This window comes from Laccaria bicolor, genomic scaffold (genome assembly GCF_000143565.1).
Source record: "Laccaria bicolor S238N-H82 LACBIscaffold_63 genomic scaffold, whole genome shotgun sequence".
Lineage (NCBI taxonomy): Eukaryota > Fungi > Basidiomycota > Agaricomycetes > Agaricales > Hydnangiaceae > Laccaria > Laccaria bicolor.
Window position 1 is genome coordinate 228,283 of NW_001889934.1, and position 13,617 is coordinate 241,899.

At 43.2% G+C, this 13,617-nt stretch overlaps 4 protein-coding genes across 4 annotated transcripts; 1 reads left to right on the forward strand and 3 right to left on the reverse strand.

Moving 5' to 3' along the window:
- Positions 1-1,246: 1,246 nt before the first annotated feature.
- On the reverse strand, positions 1,247-2,476 carry LACBIDRAFT_314764 (uncharacterized protein; the record flags this gene model as incomplete). The annotated part of the gene is made up of 1 exon (XM_001889204.1): positions 1,247-2,476. The coding sequence occupies one exon, from the start codon at positions 2,474-2,476 to the stop codon at positions 1,247-1,249; it is 1,230 nt and encodes a 409-aa protein (XP_001889239.1).
- A 235-nt stretch (positions 2,477-2,711) lies between these two features.
- On the reverse strand, positions 2,712-3,933 carry LACBIDRAFT_334428 (uncharacterized protein; the record flags this gene model as incomplete). The annotated part of the gene is made up of 6 exons (XM_001889205.1): positions 2,712-2,756; positions 2,796-2,846; positions 2,998-3,437; positions 3,472-3,508; positions 3,580-3,794; positions 3,888-3,933. The coding sequence occupies 6 exons, from the start codon at positions 3,931-3,933 to the stop codon at positions 2,712-2,714; spliced, it is 834 nt and encodes a 277-aa protein (XP_001889240.1).
- A 5,189-nt stretch (positions 3,934-9,122) lies between these two features.
- Positions 9,123-10,428, forward strand: LACBIDRAFT_334429 (uncharacterized protein; the record flags this gene model as incomplete). The annotated part of the gene is made up of 5 exons (XM_001889159.1): positions 9,123-9,143; positions 9,240-9,275; positions 9,483-9,770; positions 9,963-10,122; positions 10,355-10,428. The coding sequence occupies 5 exons, from the start codon at positions 9,123-9,125 to the stop codon at positions 10,426-10,428; spliced, it is 579 nt and encodes a 192-aa protein (XP_001889194.1).
- A 2,226-nt stretch (positions 10,429-12,654) lies between these two features.
- Positions 12,655-13,559, reverse strand: LACBIDRAFT_334430 (uncharacterized protein; the record flags this gene model as incomplete). Its single annotated transcript, XM_001889206.1, has 2 exons — positions 12,655-12,833; positions 13,295-13,559. 2 exons carry the CDS (start codon positions 13,557-13,559, stop codon positions 12,655-12,657), a joined length of 444 nt encoding a protein of 147 aa, XP_001889241.1.
- Positions 13,560-13,617: the final 58 nt, after the last annotated feature.

Sequence of the window (13,617 nt, forward strand, 5' to 3'; positions counted from 1 at the left end):
ATGAACCTTCTTATACCGCTATTTTCAGGTATAGTCTCATATTTTCCATCTGGCAACTCATACCTTGTTGCAGGACCTCTGACAGGCACATCATCAATATATGGTACAGTTACTTCAGGAATTTCTTCTTGTAAAATATACGTAACATCATCATGGAAAATTGGAACGGAATTTGTCCAACCCATGGGTAGAGTGACAAGCCTTAAAGCTCCAAAAGGTGTTTGAAATGTAGTCAGATCCCTGGAAGTTTCTGCCAAGAGCCTTTCATCATATCCTACGTATAAATCAAACATTCCTCCGCAAGCACGACCAGCGAAATGCGTAGCAAGTGCATCGGTTGCCGGTGGTAACCCTGAATGCGCTATAGTCACTGCATTTAAAGGTTCCAGGCTATGTACAAGCCTCAAACTTTTTCCATCTTTCTTTAATACACAAAACCATCTTGACCTATAAGAAGAATTTGAGGGTTCATATACCCCAGCATCCAATTTGGTCTTAATAATTCTGCACACTTCTTGATAAAGTCCAGGAGGTATTGGAATATTTTTCAAAACCCACGGCGTATGTGGAATTATTGGAATGTCTACGGGTGGGAAGTATTCTGTTTTGAAGCTCCCCCTCTCACTATCATCCCAAGCAAAGGCTTCGTTGTTTTCCATCATAAAATAATGTAGTAGTTTGCGCTCCTCTGGCCACAAGAAATCGCCGTCATGAACTTTGTCAAATTGCTCTCTTCGCTCTTCAGTATAGCGTCCCGTGGGTGTGAATTTTGGTGGGTTTCTATTCAGCTTTGGCAAGGTGTCCATTGGATCGCCTTTTATATCCCGAATAATTCGAAATTTATCTGGTAGGTCCTGAAAGACGGGTCGGATTTTCTGTGCGACTGGTTTATACTTTTTAGTTACCAGTACCTCCCTTGTCGCAGGATGTTCACCCTCCACTTCGCTCGGTTGCGCTTTACCGTCATGGTTATATATCGTATTCATCATGGTTTCCACTGTAGATGCGGTGCCCGATTCTTGACTTTGCTTAGAATAATATTTTTCTAAGTAGTTTACCAGAACCGTACTAGCCGCCTTGTCTGTCATCTTTTCTTTTTCATGTTTTAAGTATTTTGTAAGATACAAATTCCTAGTCTCTTCTTCAGAGAATTGATCGTCCATTGGTAAGGCGTACGATAGGACTTTATATCCTCCCGCACCGTCTTCTTCGAAAGCTATCGCGATTTCTCCTTGATCTTTTTCAATCAAATCATCGAGGGTTGAAAAACTTTCTCAGTTTTCGGTTGAAGATCCTCTTCAGTGTGCATTTTCATCATTACTGGTGGTTTTCCTCTGTCAAAAGTGGGTAACATTGCTCTTCTGCCAGAGTTTGGATCCGTTATGGTTACCGTCTGTCCTCCGTCCGTAGAGTTTACGACCACGCTCCCTGTTAACACGTCAAAGGGCCTGCCCAATAGTACTTTATAGGCTGGGTCCCGTATTACATGCACTTGCAGGTAAATCATAATTCCTCCGAAGTTAAATGGAACATTTTTGGCGAGACCAAGGGTCTTTTCCACAGTTCTATTCGCAGTTTGCATTTGAATGGTTATATCAGGATCCCAAGGGACTGCTAATTTCTTAGCAACCTCCGCATCCATTGATACAATTTGTGAGCCACCATCCAACAAGCTCTCTACTTGACCAAACTTATTAATTACTGGATATATCGATTTTAAAGCATGGGACTCTTTAGATACGTAAATCTCCTTTGGAGTTTCCGATGAGCCTAGGCCTTGCAAATATTGCTCAACAGGGTCTGTCAGGACTATAGAACCCTTTGGTATTACTCCATCATCCTCTGTTGTGCACATAAAAGTGGCTTTGATGTCCAAGTCATTTATATTGATTTTTCCGAAATTAAAATTATCTTCTTGCTTTTTAATTGGAGGTGCGTCTTTATCAACCTCCTCGACTATAGTTACTTTTCGATTGTGAGCAGTCTGAATTGGTACCTTCTTTTTAGCTAAGGCCTTAAACAATTCTTGCCTTACTCCAGGAGAAATGCTCATAAGTACTTCCGCGCTTAGAGTAACAGGTGCTTTTAACAGACTGCTCAACGCTTGTTCCTCATTTTTAACATTTTCTATTGGAGCTAAATGCTTGTATGCTATCGGGCGCTTCTCATAGAAAGGCACTGGGTCATACTCTTCAACCGATTCTTTCGCATTACTATTTAAGTCTGGGATACCGAGATACGGTAATTGTTTGTGCCTTGGATTAGGATCCTCGACATCATCATTTCTTTCAAGTAATTTTTGATTATTTTTCAAAGTTTTCTTTGGTCCATTGAGATTTTCTGGTTTCTCAGGAGGAGTTTCTTCTTCCTCTGATTCTTCGATAATCACAACTTTCCTACCCCTTTTCTTTGGTGCGTCCTCCGGTGCCTTTGGTTCTCCAGCATTGGGTTTAGTCTTACTGGAAGGCCCCTTCATCGGACTCTTTAGTTTCCCGACTGTCCCTGAGTCTCGGTTTGAGATCTACAGGTGACGGCAAACTGCGACGCGTCTACGTCCCTCGTTTTATTGGGGTTTGTAACAAGGTTCGCAAGCATGTCGGTAAGTTTTAACACTTGGTTGTTCATGTTGAGAATCACATCGTCTCTTGTATCTCGCATCTGGTTTGTAAAAACGGAAATTTCATTTCCATTATTATTATCCGGTAGCCTGATTATACCTGGGACAACAGCTTCTTGACTAAAGACTTCTCCAGGCTCTGCAAACATATTATTTTGTAGAGTCAAATTTTGCCTACTAGCCTCCTCGACAATTTGTCGAACAGATTTTTCGCCATTCCCTCTAGGTACTGCAGTATTATTATGCGTAAAATACATTCGGTTCCCAAGAAGCTTGATTTTCTTCTGGGCTACGTGTGCTTCTCTATGTGGACAATTCGAAGTAAAATGGCCTGGTTCATCACAGTACCAACAGCCATCTGAAGTCATTTTATAACTCACCACTTTGCTTTGTGGGTTACTGATATTCGGCTGTTGGTGAACTAAAGTCTCTAAGAGTTTCTTCATTTCGATCTGCGTGTTTTGTACCATATTACGAAGTTCTGAATTCTGTTTTTGATCTACTTTAATTTGATCAAGGAACGTTGCAGTAATACTTCGCAATTCTTCGAATTCATCGTGCTCCGTTTTAATTTCCCGTTCGCGCGCTTGAACTGATCTACCAGTCGATACAGCTCTCGCGTTGCTTGGGTGGTCTTGGGAGTCTCCAGTAAGACGTCCAGCAATGGTTTCTGCCATGTCTATGATGTCTATGATATCGTATGGATCTTCAGTTCTTCTAGCAGTGGTCTCATCCTCGTTGCCTTTCTGTTTTCGGTCTCTAGTTTGTTCAATATTCAAACTGGCCTTAACTTGATCAGCAAAGGAATCTGTCAGACAGCCTAAGAACATGTCAACTAGCTCTCGGTTGCTCACCAGTACTGGCGGCGCCATGAGTAATTTTTGTTGTGCCCTAAAACTTCGAGTTAAAATTTTCAACTCTGTCAAGTTCTTTTCTGCTAGCCGACTGTTTTCTCTACATACAGCTCTTAGTCCAGTTAAGGTCCCTTTTCCTGCATTTCGCGCATCAGGGTAATCTGCTATTAGCGCCTTTTTAAACTCGTCAAAGGAGCCGTCTTCGAATGTTTTAAATGCTTTCCATTTGAATTCAGTCCTTTGATCCGTATATTTTCCTAATTTCTTCTTTTTCTCCACGTCACTATTAATACCATATTCTGCGAAAAGATCTTCCATTTGGTCTAAGAAACGTAGAAGCTCAATTGGTTTCTCTTTATCGAAGAACGGGGCTCCCTTATTACCGGGTAATGGCATGGTTCTGTGTGAAGACCGACCTGTAGGGGCCGGTTCTTCTATGCTTGAACTCGATGGGTCAGGCATGATTATTGGGTTTCTTCTGGCTTTTGAGTTCGAAGATTTTGGTTCAGATTGACGAACAGCTTTCGCAGGTCGACTAGGTATAGGTTTTGGAGGTACTTCTTTTCTTAACGGGTAACGTTGTACGACTGGCTCAGCAGCACGTTTGGGTTTCTGTGTAGGAGGTAAGGGTACTTGTGGACCTTCTCTAGCTCTTTTAGATGTGGCTGTTTCTCTGATTTTTATGGCTGCCGTTGTAAACGACTTTTGATGCTAGTTCTTGGTATTAGAAACTAGGCTTGGTTTTTTATGGTCTTTGGTTGATTCAAACAGATGTTTAAATAATTCGAAAACCGCTTTCAAACAACTTTTTCAAGTACAATTGAAAAACAAAACAAATGAAAACCCTCGCGGTGGGCTCCAGATGAGAAGACCGTGTCACGCGGGAGTGAGAATAGTGTAATCGGACGCGCTGACAAGATGCGTGAACACCTAAACAACACACACCCACAAACACCTTAAACACTTATCACCACAGGTACGTGCTCGGTACTTCGAGTTCGGGTTCGTACGGTAAACAGAATTACCACACTTGTTTTGTTAGAACTTAAGTAGAAGTTCGGGGAAACGTTTTTTGTATATTTTATATCACTTGTCTAAGTCTAGTAGACCTTTTTGGAACAAAAGGTATTGTTTTACGTGCGGACACAGTGTAGAGTTCGAAACTTTAGTAGTCTTTGAAGGGAAACAGCTTTTATTGGGACTGTCTCGGTGTTCTGGGATTGCGCTCTAACTGTATACGAAGAAATGACAAGGAAATTGTGCTTTGTAGACTTTTATAACTCCCTTGAGTTTTTATTATGCCTCTGATGCGGTCCAAACTAGTCTTAAAGACTCCTCAAGCACGCTCACTTGGATTCCTCGGTAATAGTAGACAGCTCTCTTACTAATTGACGAGACAACCTTACAAAAGCTTTGTGATCCCCACTTAACACACTGGTTCCGGGCACACGTTACTTATGTCTGCGAAGAAAAGTCCTTAAATTGATTACAAACTTATCCACTACCTCAGATGCTACTGGGAGTGCGACAGCTGGTCAACGCGGGGGATAATTCCTTGCGTTTCAGCCTGCGCACATCCTCTTTTTATACTATTCTATGTTCTCTATTTATATTTACATGTCCGTGCATTGTCCGAAAGGTCGGACGAATTAATACTGATTTTTAGTAAAGGTTTGAAGTGGCTCGATTGTGCGTGGCACAACTGAGCTGACTTCTTTTAAGTTTTCGTAGTGTTTTCTCTATTGTGGCGACGCGACGCATCAGTATTGATGCGTACACGGGAATCGCCGTAAACGGTTTTCACGATCGGTTCAGCCGAGACGAACGGTCCGCTTAGTGATTTTTCTCTCTATTATTAGATACTATGCCCGGGCCTCGGACCGCACGGCAAATCGTTCATAGTTTTTTCTCTTTTGGCAGGCTTCGGAATATTTCACGAAGCTTAGTTTTCTTGGGTCAATGATGCCATGATTTGTGATGCACGTGATGCGTCTCTCCACATGACTTCTTGGATCATGCTTCATAGCACGTGACCGAATGACTTCTCGCATCAGGTACACGTCGAGTTTCTACGCTCGCGCGTTTATCTTTAGAATTAATATCTTTTAATCCATAATAAGGTGAGACCCTGGTTTGGTGTAAACTCCAACACCCTGCGCGGGGGTGTTTTTACTCTAGAACACTCGGTAGCGTACTATTTCATGGTAGTGTAGCCTTTTATTAGACTTCGAGTATATTGAGGTGATTCGGTCACGAACCGACCGCAATTCCTACTGTCTAAGGCGTGCACATTTCTCGGATGTAAACTTTAATCGACTAGACCGGGTTGCGTCTAACGATCCTTATGATCAATGTGACTGTATTTCTACTATAGGAGGTTTTATAGGAGAAATCGCTAAAATTCGCATTTTTACGGGTGTATTGTTACACTCCGTATCAGCTGTTCATCTGGCATGAAAATGGGTGGGTCGAAAGAAGGGCCCACCGTTGGGATAAAGGCAAGGTCTTGAGGGAGAGAGGTCATCATATGAAGGGGAGCGAAGGTAGGTGGGAAGGCTGTGAGAGGTGGTTGATTCCGAGGCATTGCGTGAGCAGTCACAAAGGCCTGGGAGGTTGAGGGCAATGACATGGCATCTTCGGGCTGGTGGAGGTTCACTGAACATCCTCCCAAGGCATGACAGTGAGTCGCGCAAGCTCCTCAGACACATTTTATGTTAACGCGACGTTTTGCGCACCCTGGTACTATGCATCGACCTTTTATTGGGGGTCCTGACATGGCGGTGACGACTTCATAGCGCGAGTAGGTTGATAGCGACGCATAGAGAGATAGCGAGACCTAAAATGGCGTAGCGTCAGCCAGACATCTGCAATAGCAATGGAGAAACAACTCACGAAGGCGTATAGTTAGTTGACAATAACATCTAAAGGGACCTACTTGTCAGTGACATCCCACCAGTAGCAAATAGTACCTACAATCAAATGGGCGAAAGCTTACGGTCGAAAGAAAAGGATGTAGTATGGTGGGAGGGTAGCGCACGATGAAGAAGCTTGGGAGGAACAACGTCGGCGACGTCAGCCCAGGCTGTATTTTTAGACCAAATTGACCTGGAATGTTCCACCTTATTCATTTCCATAGGGTGTGCAATTGGCCACTTGGCCAAAATGCCATGGGCTGTGGAACATTGGAATATTTGAAAAAAAGCCTTTCAAAAATAAAAATCATTGCACCTATAATAAAAAATACCCCCAGAATATATTTTCTGCTTATAATATCATTCTACAGCATCTATTTTTAGCCTGATATGTTTATGATTTATTACAAATCTAAATATAACTCACATGTGTTTCATGATTAAAAATTCTCAGAAATGGGATATTCTGGGTCACTGATATGTTTTCTGTATGTTTTTTCTTGAGATCCAGAATGTTTGTAATTTATTACAAATCTAAATATAGCTCAGATATGTTTGATGATTCAAAAATCTCATCCTGGATCAGCATAAATGGGATATTCTGGGTCACTGATATGTTTCCTGTATGTTTTTTCTTGAGATCCAGAATGTTTGTAATTTATTACAAATCTAAATATAGCTCAGATATGTTTGATGATTCAAAAATCTCATCCTGGATCAGCATTGATGACTGGTATGTTTTCCTATATTCTGTGGATGTTTTCTTTTTGCCTAAACAGCATCCAAATATGTTTTTTCTAGGGATCCAGAATGTTGGACAGATCTAAATATAGCTCAGATATGTTTTATGATTGAAAATTCTTAGAAATGGTACATCCTGGATCAGCATTGTTGACTGGTATATTTTCTTGTATTCTGTGTATGTTTTTCTTGCCAAAAGAGCATCCACATATGTTTTTCCATGTCATAATTCTTCTAAAAAAGCTGCCTTTCACCAGAACATTCCAATTGTAATGATTTTCAGTTTTCTCCATCAAAACTTGTGTTACAGCTACTCAAAGCTACCAAGTAATGTAGAAATATATTTCCGATTTTTTCAAAAAATTTCCACCTCAATCGGAGGTGGGGAGATGATGGATGCACAAGTCATGTTCCGGATGACCTTTTGTTCTTTGATCCTTCTAGGTAACAAACAATCATCAACAAAGGTAGCTTCTGAGAGCGGAATTCATGAAAAGTGCACTTTTGTGGGTGTCATTCAATATATTCATGGATTTGACCTCATAGTTCTTCAATTTCAATTGGTTTGTATCATATAGTACATATTTTGTATTTCAATTCAGCAGCTTTTCGGATGGATGGCTCAGGTTTCGGCTGGATGATGCTGCCAAAGGCATTGCCACATAGATACAAATAGTTACCCCCAAGAGCCCAGATCTTCAAAAGGCACAGTCATTCATTCTCTACACTTGTATTTGATGAAAAATATATATTTCAGTACTCTAAAAGAAGAACATAGCCCATTTTTCCATTTTTTGTGTGCATGGCGCCCTCGCAAGTGGATGGATGCCACATCGTGAAGTTGGATGATGAGTTTGAAAGCTGAAGACAAACAGATGCAAACTCTCCAAACATATTGAAACCAACGGAAATTGAGCAAGGAGGGGAAGGCAACATTATACTGACAGTGGTAAAATAGGTCAGCATGATTGAATTAGGAACTCTGACTTAACTCACTATCATAAGTTGGCTAAAAGTTGTAGAGAAAAGAGTATCTTTGTTTTTAAAGTCAAAAACATATCATTCCAGCAAGTTGTAAACTAATACATGCCAGGTAGAGTCTACCAAATATCCATAGCATAAGTGAAAGGATATTAGAACAGGCAGTTTTGTGTTTTGAGTATAATAACACACCTGAAAGTCTTGTTTTCATTTTTTCATATTTAGGAGGGTTTTAAAACATGTAATTGTGTTGGGAAAACTTGGTGTACTGTTCTAAATTTCAGGGAATTAGATTCACAGGATCCTAAGTAAAGGTTGGTGTCAGTAAAAAGTCTCTGAGTACAATATCCACTTTGATAATGAAGGTTTTGTTTGTGAAAGCCATTGAATAGGGTGTGTTTCTTCAGACTTTAACTATACTGTGTCCACTTAAACCATCCAATGGCCATAAAACTCCATAGATATCTTCAGAAGAAAAAACTGAATGTATTCCCAAAGTTTTATGGAAATCAGAAGATTGTGGAGATACAGGTGGATGGGATAGATGCAGAGGGTCACAATAAAGCAACTGAAAGTGCCGGAATCTCATTTGCGATATTAGACTTCTTATGACTTTTACTCCCTGCCCGATGAATACATATTGCCACCTATCTTAAATGTTAATATCATTCCTCAGAACCTCTAAATACATTTTTCCATATTTTTCTCTTCCCAATAACGGACGCTGGAGTAACTTGCGCAACTCTCCGCCAGCGCTCGGCGTTTTCCGAGCGCTGTTGATGCGTCGTTGAGCATGCCACATCGACGCTGTCAACTGTAACCACCCCAACTCCTTCTCGCACCTCTCCCCTTTTTCCTCTTAGTGGTAGCCCTTCGAAAACATACGTGCTTTGCTCATGTCTACATCCCATCATCATTGACCGAGCAGTCCCATAGACAAACAAATCCTCGAGCAGGAACTTGCAGACACGCCCTTCGACGACTTGGATGACGAGGTCGATAACGGAGATGACGACGATGAGCGGCGTCCACGTCCATGTGGGAGCTTCATCTCGTGGAGCACAACGGATCAGCTGGGCCCATTAGACATTAACTGAGTATGTCTAACTTCATTATGGTGAGTTTTTCCTACAGTGTTGCCAACGGCGCCACCAGCAGATGGCTGACATGGTACGCCAACAGGGCGTGCCACGTCGACGACACCAAGACTCCACAACTAGGGACGACAACAACAATTCACCACCACCACCCTCCACCAACGACGGTGACCGCCCACCACTACCACCACAACGGCCACGAGTCGTCGGATCATCGGCGCCAACGGCTCCACCACGAAATGGCTGACACGGCACACCACACATTGACGTCGACTTTCAGGACGACGGACATGACCCCAATACCCGACAACAACGACGATCCACCATCAACACCCTCCATCAATATCCCCTAGCTGAAACACAAGTTTCGTCAGCTTCGGTAACTCTTCGACCTCACCTCAATGGGGACCTCAATGATACGCCTCCCTCTCTTCCCTCTTCCACTGACTCTCAACCACTTGGACCAACGCAGGTTGCAAGCCAAAAGTCTACCCATGGACGGCGACACGCGTGCACCCTTACCACTACCAAGGGCGACGAGTGCCCATCACCAGCGTCACCAACCCAGGTGAGCTAACGTGTCCCCTCCCTTCCCTTCCCGTGAATCCGTGATCACCCACAACCCAGCTGCCACATCGAACAGCCGATTCATTGATTCCGACACAACACGATGACGGACAACCAACGCAATGACGAAGAACACCACGACGGCTCGACAACGACATGAGACAGTGTCAATGATGATGCGACAACAACACAGGCGGGACGACGACGACAACTGCGGTATGACGCCCAGGACAACGACAGTACGGTGACAACGCAAGACGACAACAAAAAAGTCTACCCACGGATGGCGACATGCGTGCGCCCCTACCACTACAAAGGGCGACGAGTACCCATCACCAGCGTCACCAACCCAGGTGAGCTGACATGTCCCCTCCCTTCCCTTCCCGTGATCACCCACAACCCAGCTGCCACATCGCGAACAACGGCCGATTCATTGTTTCCGACACAACATGATGACGGACAACCAATGTAATGACGAAGAACACCACAACGGCTCGACGACGACATGAGACAGTGTCAATGATGACGCGATAACAACACAGGCGGGACGACGACGACGACTGCGGTATGACGCCCACAGTACAGTGACAACGCAAAACAACAACAACGTGACTACCACGCATGACCACATTGACGCGACCACAATGCATGACGACTAATAGCGAGGATGGTGGATGCGGGATGGCACCGAACGCTAGGCGCGCTGAATTGCTACAGTGCATATTTCTTTTTTGTGAGGTTGTTGAGACTCGGTTTATGTGTTTTTCTGCAAATGTATATTATCGGATCTTTCATTACATTCTTTTTACTGTGTTGGCTTCCCTGTATGTCGTGTGGTGGAGTAGCTAGCTTTTTCCCAAGTTTTTTTTCAAGTTGTTTACATCTGTGTACCAATGGCGTCTAAGGCCCCAAAGTCATCCAAAAATGGTTTGTCGCATCCAACTATTTCGGTCAGATTTGACAGAGGGAAACTATCTGAAGTGGTCTGAACATTATCACAGATATATTCGGTGAAGTTTTAAAGGTTGTTTCTAGGAGGAACAAAGCTGTAGGACATATATATCTCCTCAGAAGTAAAACTATGCATTGTTGACAATTGTGTACCAAAGGCATCAAAAGGCCGAAGGTCATCCGAAATGGATTTGTCGCATCCAGCCTATTTCGGTCAGATTTGACAGAGGAAACTATTTAGGAGTGTCAGAACATCATCAAATATATATGGTAAAGTTTCAGGTGTTCTTTCTAGGAGAAACAAAGCTGTGGGAACATAAATGTCTCCCCAGAATTAAATAATAAATAGGTACCCATATAATATCAACAATACCTCTTTCCACCCACCCTACAGCAAGCTGTGCATTAACCCACATCCTGACCAAGTGGTCAAATGCACTCCCTATGGAAATGAATAAAGTGCATTATTGCAGGGTATAAGGCATAGGGCTACAGCCAAGGGTGGCGATGTGTCAGTATTTGGATGACTCATCAAACAACCGCTATCGACATTTCAGAGCTTTTTCGTCTGAAAATCAGGATAATTCTTGAAAACGGGGATTCAATACATTGTAGAATAGTAATTATCATAAGTATCCATAACGCCAACAGGGAGAAATTGCAGCTGGGTGGTCCGGACAGTGAGGCGGAGTCCGGCGTGAGGCAGATGAGGCGGATTTCTCATATCCGACTTGCACTCTCCGTTCCTGTGCATTCCGCGGATCATTCCGGTGTCAATTCCGGAATGCCCAAATTCCGCCGGAATGGTAAGGCACCAGAATGGTGAAAATAGCAGGCCTCCCTGCCAAATTTCATTCCTCTGGAATCCACCGGAATCCGCCGGAATGACCGGATTCCTGCAGGAATTAGGGGGGCACTGATAAGACCTCCTTGGACCGCACGGCAAATCGTTCATAGTTTTTCTCTTTTGGCAGGCTTTGGAATATTTTACGAAGCTTAGTTTTCTTGGATCAATGATGCCATGATTTGTGATGCGCGAGATGCGTCTCTCCACATGACTTCTTGGATCATGCTTCGTAGCACGTGACCGAATGACTTCTCGCATCAGGTACACGTCGAGTTTCTACGCTCGCGCTTTTATCTTTAGAATTAATATCTTTTAATCCATAATAAAGTGAGACCCTGGTTTGGTGTAAACTCCAACACCCTGTGCGGGGGTGTTTTTTACTCTAGAACACTCGGTAGCGTACTATTTCATGGTAGTGTAGCCTTTTATTAGACTTCGAGTATATTCAGGTGATTCAGTCACGAACCGACCGCAATTCCTACTGTCTAAGGCATGCACATTTCTCAGATGTAGACTTTAATCGACTAGACCGGGTTGCGTCTAACGATCCTTATGATCAATGTGACTGTATTTCTACTATAGGAGGTTTTATAGGAGAAATCGCTAAAATTCGCATTTTTACGGGTGTATTGTTACACTCCGTATCAACGCTGAAGACAAAGAGACACCAAAAAGGAAGCAAAAGAGAGAAGAAAGCGGCGAGAGCTGATAAGGAACAAGATGAAGGGGGAAAAGCACTAGAAAGTGCGGAAAGTGCACAAAGGTCATAAAAACAACCATGTAACGTGAAAGGTGGTGGTTGTTGTCCCAAATTCAAAAGTAAAGAAGGCTTAGGGCTCTGAGACAAAGATTGAATGGCACCAGCACCTCCGAAAAGAATGCAGCCACAGGTGAAAGCTGATTATTAAAGGATGCCAAAAGGCAGGCAGAAGAAGGAAAACAATGACAGAAGGTGATACAGCGTACAAGAAAGCGAGAAAAGCGCTCAAAAGTGCAAAAAGGTCTGAAAAGACACTGTGGGGGGTCAAGAAAGACAAAGGACGTCTGAATTTTGAAAACAAAAAGGGAAAAAACGTCTGGGGTACAATTAAAAGACACCAGTGCTTTGGAGAAGGTGATAGGACATAAGAAGAGGAAGAAAAAGGGTTGAAAGTACGAAAAAAGGCACCAGAGGAGGATCAAAGTTGACGCCAGGATAAGGAGAGGCACCAGAAACGAGAAAAAGAAGGGAAAAATGAGGAAAGTGCGTTTGCAAGGCAAAAGCAGCTATAAGATGAAAATGAATGGAAGCAGAAGCAGAAGGGAGAAAGCAAAAGATGGGCCATGACAGCGAGACTGGGAAGGTCAAGCAAAAGATAGGTATGCAGAAGAGAAGAAGAGATAGAAAAGAATGGAAGGAACATCAGAGGACATTCAACGATGGCAAAAGCATGAAAATGGGGGTTACGAAAAGCAATCCGATGAAAAGGGTGGAAAACATCAAGGAAGTGGGGTGTTGGCAAAGCATAGCTCTCAGACAAGGGGGAAATGGCAGAAAAAGGGTCTAGGGCATTGAAAGAGGACAAGGAAGGGAAAAGAGGGGCAAAAAGGGCAATCGTGGCAACAACGAGAAAAGACGAAACGAGAACAAGCAAGAGATCAGAGCGATCTGACGATCCACTCCACTGATCCACCAAGCCACCATGTCTGCAAAACCACAAAGAAAACAGAAAAGAGGGCAAACTAACCTTCATCGGCATCGTCATCCCAGTCCCGTTTCGCTTTCTTCGCTGGTGGGGGCGACGCAGCAGTCTTATCTGCCGTAGCCACGGCCTTCTTGGAGCTCTTTGTGCTAGGCCCAGCATCTGCATCATCTTCAGCGTCATCCTCCACATCTGCCTCAGCTTCACCTTCATCTTCGGACTCAACCATCGCTTGGGACTTTTTGGAACGTTTAGAGGCACCATTGCCATTAGGGTAGTTCACGGTAGCGTTTTTCGGCTTGTTTTTCATCTTGTTTTTTGATGNAAAAACAACATCAAAAACAACTCAAAAATAGCTCAAAAACGAG